Source organism: Chaetura pelagica, unplaced genomic scaffold (assembly GCF_000747805.2).
Source record: "Chaetura pelagica isolate M959 unplaced genomic scaffold, ChaPel_1.0 scaffold101, whole genome shotgun sequence".
Taxonomy (NCBI): Eukaryota; Metazoa; Chordata; class Aves; order Apodiformes; family Apodidae; genus Chaetura; species Chaetura pelagica.
In genome coordinates, this window is record NW_009952564.1 from 2,722,031 (window position 1) to 2,738,090 (window position 16,060).

The 16,060-nt window shown below is 38.4% G+C and overlaps 1 protein-coding gene across 1 annotated transcript in view; it reads right to left on the reverse strand.

Annotated features, from left to right (window-relative positions):
• The window catches only part of ZBTB11 (zinc finger and BTB domain containing 11), a 19,019-nt gene continuing 2,959 nt past the window's right edge, over positions 1 to 16,060 (reverse strand). Inside the window, exons 2-11 of the mRNA XM_009993395.1 lie at positions 13,760 to 13,995; positions 12,868 to 13,099; positions 10,886 to 11,697; positions 9,018 to 9,197; positions 8,270 to 8,506; positions 7,424 to 7,568; positions 5,837 to 5,954; positions 2,525 to 2,683; positions 1,870 to 2,045; positions 1 to 527 (exon numbers count right to left, since the gene is read on the reverse strand). Coding sequence (XP_009991697.1) covers positions 1 to 527; positions 1,870 to 2,045; positions 2,525 to 2,683; positions 5,837 to 5,954; positions 7,424 to 7,568; positions 8,270 to 8,506; positions 9,018 to 9,197; positions 10,886 to 11,697; positions 12,868 to 13,099; positions 13,760 to 13,995 — 2,822 coding nt within the window. The remainder of the gene's footprint in view (positions 528 to 1,869; positions 2,046 to 2,524; positions 2,684 to 5,836; positions 5,955 to 7,423; positions 7,569 to 8,269; positions 8,507 to 9,017; positions 9,198 to 10,885; positions 11,698 to 12,867; positions 13,100 to 13,759; positions 13,996 to 16,060) is intronic.

A 16,060-nucleotide genomic window follows, 5' to 3' on the forward strand; every position in this document is an offset into this window, starting at 1 on the left:
TCAGTCTGCCTTTGCAACATGGGCCACTTCTACTTCTACAGTTTCAATGGCCTGTGTCACTTCTGCCATCTTCTGTCCTTGCTGTTGTGCCAATACATAATTTACCACCTGCATGATGCTTTGGTCAGAAAGCGTAGAGACTGATGTGCATTCCTCAGTAGCTGCCACTGCTTCAATGGCTTCAAGTGTCTCTCCTGTCACTACCACAGTCTCAATTTCACCACCACCAACACTAATCTCCGTTTCTTGTTCCTGCACGTCTGCTGCTAAGATGCTGATGGCGTGCTCCACCTGTGTCCCCTGGTTATGAAACTGCAGGGTATCTTTTTCCAGCATAATTTTGCAGGGTACATAGTCCCTGTGGAACTTGGTCATGTGCTTCCGTAGCGTTCGGGCATCTATGTAAGCTTCGTTGCACACTGGACAGACGTACGGTCGCTCTCCAGTATGTGTCCTCACGTGACGCTTCAAGGAACGTGCATCAGCCCAGGCTACTCCACAAGTTAGACATTCAAATGGCTTCACACCTGTGCTCAAATGGAAAGCAAGGATAAGATGACTGTCAGCATTCATAAATATGCATTAGTGAAGACGAGAAGTGACGGGGATAACAACAGTATAAAAGAACAAAATACTACAACCTTTTCTATGTAAGAGATCTTGTTTACCATTTCTGCACTCTAATGTAATATAAGGATAATAAATTCAATGGTAAGTTTTTCCACAAGTGTTCTGCCCAATCTAACATTTAAAAAAAGAAGAAATTTTCAAAATTCCTTTTAATGCAGTTTCTCCCCAATTTTAAGTACATACCGCTTAATAAAATCCTAATTATTTCTTGCCACCGATGCCCTTCTGAAACTGTTTTACTTAATAGCTTGTCACCTACCTTCCTAGTCACATTTTGTTTCTACAAAACTTGAAAAAAAGTCTAATCAAATCAGCACTTAGTAACTAGTTAGCTTGTAATGCCCTCTACAGCTTTTTTCTCCTCTCCTCCACACTGCAGATGTTCAAACACTGACCCTGATACTTGTATCATCTTATGCTCCCTTACCATGTCTGAGTTCTGTGGGCTGCAGTATGAAATGGGGCACCTGGATTGCAGCAAACACTATTTCAACACTGGGTTTTCCAGTTACCGGAACTTTAGGCTAGCTACCTGTTACAGGACACCTTCTGTGTTTAGAAACAAACAGAAAATCTCTTACTTCAGAAGTTAGACACCTCTTGGGTTTATTCTTAACTGCACTTTAAAAAGAGACCCATTTCAAAAAAGTGGGGTTTGCCCCAGGAAGGGAATGTATCTAGACTTCCAACAAAACCAAACAACTCAAAAACCACCACCATACTTCACATCTAAAGTAAAAATGCACCCTTAAAAAAAAAATAATTATAAAATGTTTTCATGTTTTTCCCAAACATCATACAAATTACTGCTTGTTATAAATCAAGACCAACTCCCAACAGTGGTCCTTTTTTAAAATTTAGGCCAATCACTCTCCTGTTTGAGTAGTATTTTGTTAATCATGTGCAGCTTTCAAACTGGAAAATGTTTTACTATATCCAACTCTTTGCCAGATATAAATATTTTAATCATTTTTTAATAGTCTTCCATTAAAGGTCTGGAAGGACAAGTTGTCCCTGTCCCTGTGCATGACTGCAGTTTTAGGAAGTCTGTAGGAGCCACTTCTGGAAATCGGTGGAAGCAAGTTAACAAACCAAGACTAGCATAAAACTATGTGGAGAATCTATAAAAACTTCTATGTGTCTTGCAACACAGGACATACACAGGCTCAGTGAACCAATGACCCCTTTCTTTATGTTTTAGGGACTGAGGAATGTTATGACTACTTGTTTGCTATATACCTTCATGATTGTTCATGTGTCTCCTATATTCTCGGAGTTGGGTGAATTTTCTTCCACAGTGCTCACAAACTCGTTCCAGATTTTGTTTTGCTCTTCCTTTTTTACCATGTGTGGCTTTCTTTACATGTCTTCTGTACAAAGCTTTCTCATAAAATTCTTTACCACATATATTGCACCTAAAATGTGAAAAAGTTATTGAAACTATTATTCTACGCTTACATTATGCTTTATAAACCAAAATGCACTTTAATTTTAATATGCAAAGTTTAATGGGAATACTGTCTCTAATGACAACTAGTTCCGTAATTAGAAATAACATTGTTGGACTGAGTTACATTTTCTCTTATTCACAGCCAGTGTTCCCCACTTACTATTCTAGAGAAATGAGATCACATATAAAGCATTTCTACCTTCATCGATTATACTTATCCTTTTAAAGCTTCAATGTATTAGTTCCAGGATTGTGCCAGCAGGTTAACAGTTGGACTGCACTATTTGAAGTCACTCACTCATTCTCAAGTACTCAAGACTCCAGTTAACATCAATCAATTGGTACCTTAACAGTACACTAGACAGTTCCTTGTTGACTGGCTGTGGATCTCTATAACCTCATATTGATTAGTACATTTCAGTAGTTTAATGCACGTCCTCTTACCTATAAGGGTCCGTGACAGAATGAGACTTTACATGAGAATACCAGTCTTTCTTCCAACTATAACATTTTCCACAGAACTGGCACTGAAATGGCTTCACACCTAAATGTTTATTCATATGCTGACGAAGATCCCGAGCTTCATAGAAACTCTTTTCACACCTGCAACAGTAAAGGTTTTAGCATCCCACATGAGAAAGGTCTTGGTGACATTGATTGCAAAGGCAATGGAAGCCTTTTCTTTTAATGACAACTGAAGACTTTGAGAACATCTATTGCATGACAAACATCTGTATGAAAATCCTTTTCCAAACTAGGGAAAATTTAAAAGGACCAGCAGTTTATCTGAAGGTCTGGAATATAACTTGAGGACCTCTGAAACACTTTTGTCTGCTACAGTTAATTATAGTCCTCCTGGTATTGTTATGGGGAATAATCAAAGACAAAGCAACTGGAAGGCATCAGAAATTTATATTGTAACACATGAATTTTTGAACCAGCTGTTTCTTCCCTTAACAAGAGGATTATTAATAAAAGATAACTGAGATTTGCTGTTTGCAATGCTCAAATGCATTATTTTAGAAATTAAAAAACAAATTCAGAATACTACAAGAAAGCATTTGGAAGGAGTTATACTTATTCTTTAGCTTGCTGTTTGTATACTCCTAACCACAGACAAATTCCTAGTTTTCCTTCATTTATACCTTGCCATAGTATTACTATATGGAATTACAAATCACTAGGTTCCTCTTGGTATGAAAACCACAGAGGTCAGTATAATCAAAGACATGATTTCTCCCTTGGAAAAATTCTGCCTTTCAGACATCATGCATAATAATCTGCATCTCTTCCTCATGTAACATCATATATCTGTATGACTCAGGAAAGGACAAGAAACAGAGAAATGCCAAGAGGCAAAGGTGAAGGATTCACCTTCCACAGCTGATCAACCTCTGGAATGAAGGAATCTCAGAATTCCTAACCTCCAATGAAACCTGAGAAGAAAAAAGCTTCCATACAGGAAGACAATTTTAAAAATTTTAAATAAGTTTCCTGAAAAATGGACATTCTGAAGAGGAAAAAAAGACTTCACTGTTTTTGAGGAAAAGAAAAAAAAGGGGGGGGGGGGGGCAAAGGAGAAAAAAAAAAGGTTCTGGTCCTTGGGCCACCCAAAAAACCTGCTCTTCCTTAGGCTGAAAAAAACTGACAGGTCCAGTTCAAACGGGGCTCTTGGGGATCCTGGGTTTGAGCAGAGCACTTGGTGCTCTCCCTTCAAGGACTGCATATTTGGAAAAGCGATTAGAGAAGTAAAAAACTCAAGCAACCACCACCATTACCTTCTGGCACCATCACATTCTACTGCAATTTAATTGAGTATCTACTTCACTGGAAAATTTCTGTGAACATTGTAGGAACATAACTCATGTTCACCTTTGTTCAACTGGTCCAGAACCTCAGACTGAAGTCTGGCAGGGACATTTACAGACCAAATCACCAAACTAGAAAACTGAAGAGGTGAAGGATTCACCTTCCACAGCTGATCAACCTCTGGAATGAAGGAATCTCAGAATTCCTAACCTCCAATGAAACCTGAGAAGAAAAAAGCTTCCATACAGGAAGACAATTTTAAAAATTTTAAATAAGTTTCCTGAAAAATGGACATTCTGAAGAGGAAAAAAAGACTTCACTGTTTTTGAGGAAAAGAAAAAAAAGGGGGGGGGGGTGGCAAAGGAGAAAAAAAAAAGGTTCTGGTCCTTGGGCCACCCAAAAAACCTGCTCTTCCTTAGGCTGAAAAAAACTGACAGGTCCAGTTCAAACGGGGCTCTTGGGGATCCTGGGTTTGAGCAGAGCACTTGGTGCTCTCCCTTCAAGGACTGCCTATTTGGAAAAGCGATTAGAGAAGTAAAAAACTCAAGCAACCACCACCATTACCTTCTGGCACCATCACATTCTACTGCAATTTAATTGAGTATCTACTTCACTGGAAAATTTCTGTGAACATTGTAGGAACATAACTCATGTTCACCTTTGTTCAACTGGTCCAGAACCTCAGACTGAAGTCTGGCAGGGACATTTACAGACCAAATCACCAAACTAGAAAACTGAAGTCTGGTTATTGCTTAGCAAAGATCTCTATAAACAATTTGTGACAACAAGAATTATATTCTCAGTAGAGATTGTCACTGTAGAAAAAACAAGGACAGTGTCTGTTTTGAAGGAGTCAGGGAATCAAAGTATCTTCTCTGTCAAGGTTATGTTTTGCATCCATATCTGTACTGCCTTTAGCAACAGATTTTTATTTTTTAAACATATTTCTCCTTCAAACCCCAAAATGCTTTCCCAAGTAGGGTTTACTAAACAGTTCTGTCCCTATCATGGACCCTAGTAGCTTTATTCTTCGTATTTCTAAGATCAGTATTTTGAGCATTACAAAGCACTAAATAAAAACATTGCTGATAGAATTAAATTGAGTTTCCAGCGGTTAGAAAATACTATTTTCACTAATGTGCAGCATCACTACCAGAGATGCTTCAATATTTTACATTAAATCTGTCATTAAAACCATGAGTTGCATATAGCCAATCCTATAAATTGTATAAGCCTTCCTAATACCTCAGAGTTTTCCAGAGACTTAATTGACAGTTTAGAAATTAATCACCATTTCTGCTTTTCCAGGTCATTGGAAACGCTGTCCTATAGTCTCTTTGGTCATGGAAAAAGTATCCATGCTTTGCTAACACACTAGGAGACATGCTCTTTCCAACTACAGTTTCTGCTAAACTGAAGTCCACAATGCAAAGATATTCAAGTGATCATATAAGTTCTGTAATCAAGTTAACTGCAATAGTCTGCGAGTCTTACTAAGCTGTTCCTGCAGAGGTGTTTGCTAAACACAGTGTATCTTGCAGTGCACACAAGTACCTGACATCATAGATTGTACAAGAAATTTTCAAATTAAAGTGAAATAAACTATGTCAGTAAAAAAGGGCAAGAATAGGTTGAAGCTCCTTCCCCTCTGACAAGCTTACGACTCTTCTAGCTACAAAAGAGCTTTAAAGTAACATAGCTACTGTTTACAGCTACAAGTGCAAACACACTCATAACAAACAACTGCATGAAACTAGAGCTGGCAAAGTTAAAAACCAAAATTCTGCTCTCCAATGCACATATTAACAAAAGTGCATTTTTTACTCTTATGCTTTAAAAGTCTTATTCCATGCCTTTGAATAGCTTTGTGCTACAAGGACCTGCTTTTAATCTTCAAAATTACTAGGAACATTAATGTTAAGAAAGAAACCCCACCAACCAACTTACTGAGTACACTGGTATCCACGAACTTCAGGCTTTGGTTGGTGTTTCTTTATATGTTTACTGAGTCCTGATGCCCTGTGGAAAGACCTTCCACAGATGGAGCAAAGATACTTGGATTCTCCTGACAAAACCAAAACAAAACATGTTACCAAGCCAGACCTCCTTACCTCTAGAGTGCTTTGTGAGAGTGTGGTTTTCTTCTCCAATAATTTACCTAAGTAATCAGAGCAGTGCTACAAAAAGAAGTTGGTTTAATTCCACAGAGGTGAAAATTTAAAGAGTATTTCATATGTTACAATGTAATAATAAACAGAAAAGGGAGTAGCAACTCTAAATTACTGGTTTACATAATTTAAACACAGGTACAACATTGTAGCTCCTAGTAGTCATTAATTGTGAATGGCATAAAATACTGCCCTCGTGTGGAAAAAACCCACACCTGCATAATACATGAACCACAGGCAACTTTTCCAGCAATGAACCATTGTTTACAGATTACTTACATCTTGAATTTGTGGACCACTACCTTAAAGTAAGTTTTTTGCTCTAATTAATCAACTTAGGAGTATTGAGCACTAATATAAATTCCTTAATTTCTAGAACAAATCATCTTGAAAGAAACAGTCTCTTTTGATTCTGCCCAACTTGGGCAACAAGAAACACAGACAATTTCTACACATTACACTTTTAAAACTCTGCTTTTATTAAATTATTATGTTGTTATCTTTCACATGCTAAGATCCTTCAAGATACCACGTTTTATAAAATGTCTTGTAAAATATATATGAAGATGCTCAGAAATTTAACTTAGCATGTTTTCGTCTGAAAGGATAAGCTGGAACGGTAAGCACTCCAGAACATTCCAGCCTATTGCCTATATTTGTTGAATTGACACAATAGAGGCTATAAATACAGAGAATCACAGAATTGTTGAGGCTGGAAAAGACCTCTGAGATCATCAAGTCCAGCCTATGATCCACCACCACATCAGCTTGGCCGAGGAACTAAGTGCCACATCCAGCCTTTCCTTAAACACCTCCAGGGATGGTGACTCCACCACTTCATTGGCCAGTCCACTCCAATGGACAGTCCACTCTAATTACCTTTTCCATGAGGAAGTGCTTCCTAATATTCAACTTAAACCTCCCCTGGTGCAGCTTAAGGCCATGGCCTCATCTGACTACAACCTCCCTTCAGATAGTTATAGAGTGCTAAGGTCCCTCCTGAGTCTCCCAGGCTAAACAACCCCAGTTCCCTCAGCCTCTCCTCATAAGACTTTCCCTCTAGTCCCTTCACCAGCCTCTTTGCTGTCCTAATAACATAAAAACACAGGATGAAACCAACCATGATTCTCTGGTCCCTGTATGGGACATGTGCATAATAATATTAAGCTATGGTAAAATAAACCCAGAAAATAAATGTAAAATGACTGTTAACCTCTATCTCAGCTGCTTGACCAGTAGAAAAAAAAAAAAGGGGGTCACTACTATTTATTTATTTTTAAACAGTTCCTTTGACAAGAACAATGTTAAAGTTCAGCAGCATACAACTACCAGCCAAAGTAAAAGGATCCTCTTTCTCATCACTTACCTGTATGAATGCTCATGTGTTCCTGAAGACTTCTTTTTGTGACAAAAGACTTTTCACACAAGTCACATTTGAACTGTTTCTGTACTTCATGGAGAGCTAAGTGCATTTTTAATCCATGCTTATATGTAAAGGTCTTTCCACAAACCTAAAAAAAACCAAAACATATGCAGTGGAACAGAACAAATAAAACTCATTATTTAATAGGTGTTTAACTTCAAACATGACAAAACCTCCTGTATTTCTTGGGAACCAAATCACAACCAAGCCTGTGATTTTGTACCAGTGGCAGAACTGGTCTGTTTAAAAAGAACACTCAAGCAAAGATAGTCTTCTAGACACAGGAATATGAACTTTCATGATTCAATTTCATTCTTGTTTACTCATTCTTGGACTACAAGAATTTTTATCAGAAGTTTACAGTAGTTTCCACCATTCTGAAGTGATCCTAAATTAACCTAAATTTTAGGACAGAGAGTCACAGAATCACAGAAAGGACTTGGAAGGGACTTTAAAGATCATCAAGTTCCAACTTCCCTGCATGGTCAGGGACACCTTCCACTAGAACAGGCTGCTCAGAGCCCCATCCAACCTGTCCTTGAAGACCTCCAGTGATGGAGGCCCCACAACATCTCTGGGCAGCCTGTTCCAGTGTCTCACACACTGAAAAATTTCCACCTGATCTCTAACCTAAATTTCTCTTCTTTCACCTTCACACTATTACCCCTTGTCCTCTTACTGCAAGCCCCTGTAAAAAGTCCTTCCCCAGCTTTCCTGTAGGCCCCTTAGTCAAAACTATCAATAAAACATTACTAATTTGACTACAGAATAAAAGGACTTCCTCTTTACCTTGCATGCATGTGGTTTTACACCTGTATGTTTGAGCATATGTATCCTGAGAGAATAGAGCTTAGGTAGAGTTCTCCCACATATATCACATATGAATTCCCGTTTAGTTCTCCCTTTCACCGAAGACACGCCTGTCTCTTCTGCACCAGCAGCTGCAGGGCTCACTTCTGTCTTCCGAGTGTGCCGGACAAGATGGGCTCGCAGGGAAGCACCGTACTGGAATTCTTTTTTACACAGCTGGGAAAGAAGACATTGCAACTTTACTTCGCATATAATAATCACAAAATATTTCATTAAAAAGGTAAACAAAGGTTTGAAGTACAGCAATATGATTAGCTAGGTCTATAACCTGACTCCAACAGGCCTTTGATCTCAGGTTAATTAACAGTTGTAAATTTTTAATTTTACGGCTACTGACAGAACAACTGATCACTTCCCAATGAGGTCAACTTCCAGGCTAATCTAAACACAAATGGATTTGCAAATTTGCTAGAAAGGTTAAAATTAAAGCCCATGCCAGATCTGTTTTGAGCAGCAAATGCACTCCCACATCACATGGTGCTGTCAGGCCATGTGGCTGCACCACATTTCACCCCATCCCATCAAGATTAGGGCTGCATCTGCCTCTGAAATCCATTAGAAAAACAAATACATGTATGAAAAGAGACAAGAAAAATAATTACTAATGTTGACACTGAATACATTTTCATAAAGAGGGAGGTTTACAAACAGAAAAACCCCAACTTACTGGGCATTTATAATCTTTAGATCTTTCATGTTTCAGTGTGTGCATTATAAGTGCATAGCGCCGCTGGAACACCATTCCACAGTCAGTGCATTTGTGCTGAGCTTCTGCTTCATTATTTTCTGTAGCTTCTCTTTTGGGCTGTTTCATTTTTTTCCCTCTTTGTACCAGCTTCATGGCAACCTGAGTTGGAAAGACAAAACCTTCAAATTGCACTGTATTCTAAATTTCCTCTACAAGTTACTACTAAATGTTGATGTTTCTGTGAGTTACTGTGATACCACCTAATTTTGCAGTTTACGTAGCTGCTAGGAAGTTACCCCCTTTCAGTTCACTGCCAAACAGATCTCATGGTGGGTGAAAAACTGGTCTTGTTTTAAAAATATAGACTGATTATAATTATAGACAAAGAATGACTTCCAAGTTCACAGACAACTAAGCATTCATCCCGAAACAACTGCCTAAGTGAGAACCAAGAGACAGTTAAACTATGAAGTGCTGACAGTCAAAATTTCTATCAGTTCCCAACGCTTTCCTAAACTCCCACTTCCTTTCTCAGGATGTACATTTGTTTTACTACAAAAGTAATCAGACTAAAAAAAAAAAAAAAGTGGCCTAATTATTTTTTACCAGCCAGCAAAAAAATGAGTTATTTAGCAAGTTGCAAAAAAATGTACAGTATATAGGTAAAATTCTTTCTGATTTACTTTTACAGATTTATTAGGGTGTTTTTATGGGTTTTTTTGTTAGGCAGTATTGGAAGTGCTACCTGGGGCTGATATTCTCATTTTCCTGTATAGAAACTTGCTGTCATATCTTTGAACCTCTTTTTTAACTGATCTGAATCTGGAGGTAGCAGGATTGCATTACTGTGACTCATGGCTAAGTCTTAAAATCTGCATGTCAAAATTTTCATCCCCAGTCGCTTTTTTTTTTTTTTTTTTTTTTTTTAATTTTTCAAAAATCACACAACAAAACACCTTTTTTGGGATGGAAGGCATCTTAAAGTTCATCTAGTTCCAGACCCTTTGCCATGGACAGGGACACCTCCCACTAGACCAGGTTGCTCAGAGCCCCATTCAACCTGGTCTTGAAGACTTCCAGGGATGGGGCAGCCATAGTTTCTCTGAGCAACCTGTACCAGTGTCTCACCACCCTCACACTAAATAATTTCTTCCTAATATCCAATCTAAACCTATCCTCTTTCAGTTTAAAAACATTACATTTCATCCTTTCACTGCATGCCCTTGTGAAAAGCCTCTCCCCAGCTTTCCTGTATCCTCTTTGGGTACTGGAGAGCCACTCTAAAGTCTCCCTGGTGCCTCCTCTTCTCCAGACTGAACAACCCCAAGTCTCTCAGCCTGTTTTATTAAGAAAGGAACCTCAGCCCTTTGATCATCTTCGTGGCCCTCCACTGAACTTGCTCCAACAGCTCCTTGTCCTTCTAGGGTCTCACTTCTCTAGCAGATAAATATACTTGTCTCTGACTGACATACACACTTGCTAGTTAAGAATTAAATTCCCAGGTAATTAATAATTTTAGGGAGAAGATACACCTTCTGTCCAAATTTAAGAAACTGTGAGGAAATACTCAAACTGGGCTAAGGCTCCAAAGAGCATTCTAAATATCTAAATATCTATTCTAAATATCTTCAATGTGGAAGCAATTTTCATGACAACGCTGTTGTTTGTTAGGGTTTTTTTTTCACAACTGTCACATCTTAGAAGTTATTTTGGTTTGCAGTAACATTAATCACTCAAAAAAGAAAAATATTTGCCAGACAGTGCTTGGCATGAGAAAACCGTCTTTTCAGATTGATCTCAAAACACTGATTGATTACTGACAACAGGCCTAAAGACAATTAGAATACCTGCTGTATTGCAGATTTAGGATTTGTCTTTCTGTTTTGCAGTTTTTTTTCAATTCCTTTATGCAATCTGATATATCCACCTTCGCTAACAGAACGCTGGCGAAGCTTGCTTTTGTAAGTATCATCTTGGCTGGAAGCTAGGCTTTCCACTTGTGAAACTGAAATGCTCTGTTCTTTACTTTGCTTGCCATTTTTTTGCTTGAGTGTTTCTGAGGAGTCTTCAGAACCAGTGTCCGTATTTGCTTTACTGCTTTCATTTTGATCTGTCTCAGTTTCTGTTGTATTTTGCATGTCCATGGCTTCCACAGCCAATGGCTCAGCCGCCACAACAGACACAGTGCTATTCGAAACACTCTCCACCAGCTCCATGTTGACACAATTTTCAGTTGTTTCACACTGCTCCACAGGCTCTGAAACATCACCCGGAGTGGCCTCTGCAGGCTCTGGGGGAAGGTCAGGCTGGGACGCCACTGCCTCCTCTGGCCCAGTAGAGGAAAGAGCTCCATTTACAGCTACTGGCGCTTTGCTGACTGTGAGCTCAGGTTGCTCAGCACCTTCCACGAGCTGCACCTCAACTTCAGTCTGCTCTGCTAAATTTTGTGTTGACTCTACTGTTTGAATATCTCCCTTTTGGTACACTGTAATTTGCTTCTCTTCCATCTGTTTGTGCACATTTTCACAGATTTCAAGGACCTCTGACATGAAGAGATGTCGGGCAAGCATCGCCACTTCTGCCATACTGCAGAAGTCAAAAGTTAATTCTGAAGTATAAGCAAATTCCAACAGAGGCAGGAAACTGGACTTGCAGAACCCTACCAGGAATAAAACAAGATATTAGAGCAAACACTGATGACCCTGAATTACATAAAAACATTTAATGGTTAATACAACAGTTCATTTTTAATATGTTTATGTCTGAAATGTAGTGCAAAACACACTTGCAAGCAACACTGAAGCCCCTCATTGGGACTCAATTAATTGTCATTTATGCAAAAGTATCCTCCTTGTACATTCTCTATATGGAAGTAAGCTCAATTTTTCAGTAAGTAAAACTGAGGTAATTTCACAATAAAAATATGTAGAAGAACGTTTTGGGAAGCAGAGAGAGCCACAATATTTTTGAAGCAGATTAACCCAAATTTAACTGAAGTCCTTCTGGACCTGCTACATTCAGAAAGTAGTAACGCCTTCAGTAACAACTGATGTGACAGAAAAATAAGAAAGTGGCTCATGGAAAAAATAAAGGTATGGATACAGAGATCGGAATGCCTGAAAAGAAGAATTTGGTATAGTTTTCCACAGTCTTGTAAATTATAAATAAAATATTTAATTTGAAGGGCTTTCTGGAACACTATACTATAAATCAGCTCTATTTATGATACATTTATGCATGTCTATTGTTCATGCAGAGACAAGCACAACTAAGAAACTACTTAGCAAGCAACGCAGGAGGCATATGTTCAGCACACTACTGCTCATCAGTACAAAGCAATTTGTAAAATATTTTAGGATTGTCTCCTATCTTTTAAGTACCAGATGGTGTAAGAAATAAGCAGAAGCATGTATAATAATGCTTTACAGACATAAGAAATAATTTAGCATTTGTTCAGCAAAACAGCTCACTGAAAAGCTAGTCAACATCCTCTCTTGATATATTCAAGCATTTGATTGCTCCCTTTTTAAATGTTTGTGACTAATACAAGGAGAAAACACACCTAAGCAAGGTAAAAATCAATCCAAAGCTTCTCAGAAATTTTAAGATGAAATCCTATAGTCCATCAAATATGGAAGACCAAATTATGCTACACCAGAGTGATCACTTCAGCATTAAAATACACACAAAACACTTTCATATTAAAATAGAGAAAAAAAGGAAGATAAAATATTTGGTTGTATTGAACACTCAAAAAAGACTGAACCAAATACCATATATCTTACTTAGGATATTTAAATTTCTAGCTTTGAAACCCACAACAATTCACCTGACAGATCCACTACAGCTTCATGACTAGTGACAGCTCCCTTTTCAATGAAGAGCTCTCGGAAGTACTCGCTGTTGGCTGCCAAGACAGATTTGTGAGCTTTGTACTCCTCTCCTTCAATCAGCAGAGTCACATCACAGAACTGATTGGAAAGCCTCTGCTGATTCAGTTGGTTTAAGACTGAGAGACAATGTTTGGAAGATGACTGCTTCACAAGGCCCTTACTGTCAACCTGTCACAAACAACATTATGAGAACTTAATTACATTTAGACTGTGCCTTTTTAAGCATTCACAATGAAACACAGAAAAAGGGTTATTTTCTGCAACTGTACAATCAGTTCAAGCCTGTATAATATACAGCTTAACTTTGCTATTGTTTTTTTTCTTTAAACATGACAAGTTTCACCCTCCCTCCAAACACAGAACAGACAACTGGAAAAATGGGAAAACATGGGTATTCAAACAGTTCTTTCACCATATGTTTTAATGCTATAGTCTGAAACCATTTCTAGATTCAAAAGTCTTTACAACTGTATGAGCCCCCAGTTATCAAGAATTTTATATAAATATAGCATCATTTATTAAGGAACAGATAGAGATTCCACGAAAATCTTTCATGCGATGCTTTACTACTTACTAGTTTTGCCGTTCACTTTCACTTGGGTCCTATATGCCTAAATAGGAGTTGGAGTGATTTTGTTTGCCAAAGATGATGTACTAAAATTAATTTAATGTTATATATATCAGTAACTTGTTTCCACATATTTCATTTCATTGACAAAATTCATGTCATCTCATTATTGCAAGATTAATACAACAACGGAAAATAAGTATGTGACCAAGAACCCATTAACAAGCATCTTAAATACAGATGTAAACAACTGTACTTACAAACACAAGTTCATGCTTTGCTATTGGCTTCTTCTTCACAGGCTTTGGAGATGCAGCTGGGATTGACGCCGAGTTACTCAACTCATCATCTGCTTCGTTACTGTCTTCATGAGATTTTGCATCCAGTCCTAGTTCCTCAAGCATTTCAGAAGGATCTGACAGAGCTCTAGAGCGATCTAGCTTTTCCTGGCACTTGCTGCATTCTTTAATGTAATCTTTAACCTGCTTAAGTATACCTAAGAAAAATTAACATAATTTAATTAGGCTTCTAATCTTCATTCAATTTACCTTATACATGCAACTACATACATGGGTGATTAGCAAAACAGTATTACATACTTACTGAGGAAACTTAGTCAGTCACCTACACCTTCCTTCTCTGACTTATTTTTACCAGTTCTGCTTCTCTCACACTATTGCATGACACTGTCACTACTGTAACCCACTGTTCATTTGAGACAGAACACTTGAAACATCACGCAGTCATGCAGTCCCTCTTAGAAAGATTTTTAAGGCTAGGAGAAAAATTTGTATTTATGTATTCACCCTAAGAATCCCAAGACAATATAAGCTGTCACCTGATCCTGCATTGAGCCCACATATGTGCATCTCATCTAAGGGCTTTTGCAAAACTGGGACCAACTGTTTTACATACAGTGATGCTGATATGCATTATTAATACCAATTTAAATCAATTGCTTATGATTTTGGAAGTTAAATAAATTAATTTATCTCCACCACTTGAACCACTGTAGCCAAATAGTTTTAAATCATCAACAGTTCCTAAGCTCAAGATCTTCTTCTAGGTACCAAGGCATTTTCAGCCTATGGCTTTCAACTTAAATTTATTTTTTTCACTTAAACAATATAAAAGCACACATAACAACAGCCGTGTCTCTCTAGTTCAAAATCTTGCACAACTTAAAAACTTGGCTGACACAGACTTGCCCTGCTCATACCTTTTAAGAGCATGAGATGGACTATGACTACATAGACATCTCTGTAAGAATCAGGAGAATACAGACTTCAGGCTTCCCAAGACACTCACGCCTATTTCAAATATTTTTATGTGCCCTTCTGAATCCAGGGTAGTTCTCAGGACAGAAGGGTTTTGGTCTTCAGATCCCACATCTAACAGCCTTCCTGGCCACGGGGCCACACACCAGTCCACTGCTTCACAGCTACAGAGCAGAGACATAACAGACTGGCACCTATCTCAGGTTGATGACTGGGTCAAAGCTGCTGTCCACTAGCAGCAGCAGAATATTACAATGGCAAGGGAAATGACTGTTTTCAAGGAGACACAGATAAGAAGAAAAGGCTTGAATTGCAAACAGGGTATGAATATTAGTATTCCCAGAACAAGAGAAATAAGAGAATATAGGTTGTGCAAATAAAGGTAACCAATAAGATCAAGAGATGCAAGATGCAGAATATAGAATGTCCTCTTCTGATGAACAGAGAAATACTGAGGTCCATTCAGGAAATTTCCAGCATAGGATGACAGTCCAATATTGGGCAAATAATGAGAACCCAGATAAAGGCAAGAAGACTATAATTCAGAACATATCTACCAACTGTCAGACAACAAATCCTTCCTCACATTGAAGACAGATATACTGACAGATCAAAAAACATTGAAAATAGAAGCAGTACAATGAGAAACTAGGGCCGGGGCAACTGAAAAGCAGAGTATTTGTTTAATGGATACATAAGACTAAAGGAAGAACGCTCAATCCAAAGGGAACACAGATACCAAGTAATTGGCTTAGTCAAAAGAAGGGCTCAATTGGGAATTACTGCTGTTCACACACTACCATTTCTAATGGCTATGACATCACTCAGGATACAACCAAGACTTAGTTCGGTCTTCTCAGTTTCTCATTGGAAGAAAGAGACAAATACAACGAGCGCAAGGACTAAAAACCATCACTGGCAGCTCTACTAGTTAAACATGAAGACCATACACACGCTAGTTGGAAAAGATTATTTGAGGTTAAATGCTGAACTAGGTCAAAGGGAATGGATTATCGCCCTACACAACGCATACAAGTTGAGAAAATGCTACCTTAAGCAGGCTATATGCAACACCTGGATGGGGCCAGTTATGCTCTGTTGCCATATATTCAAAACACCACTACCGAATAAGAAGACACAGGACGATTTGCCGACCAGGCTGTGACTCGGGCGGCGAGGTTTGTCTCTTCAGGACTGACCAACACCCCGCAGCCACGGGCCACTCCGTAAAGACTGACCCCACCACGCTCTTTGAGACAGCGTGCTCGAAAGCACCGGGCAGCC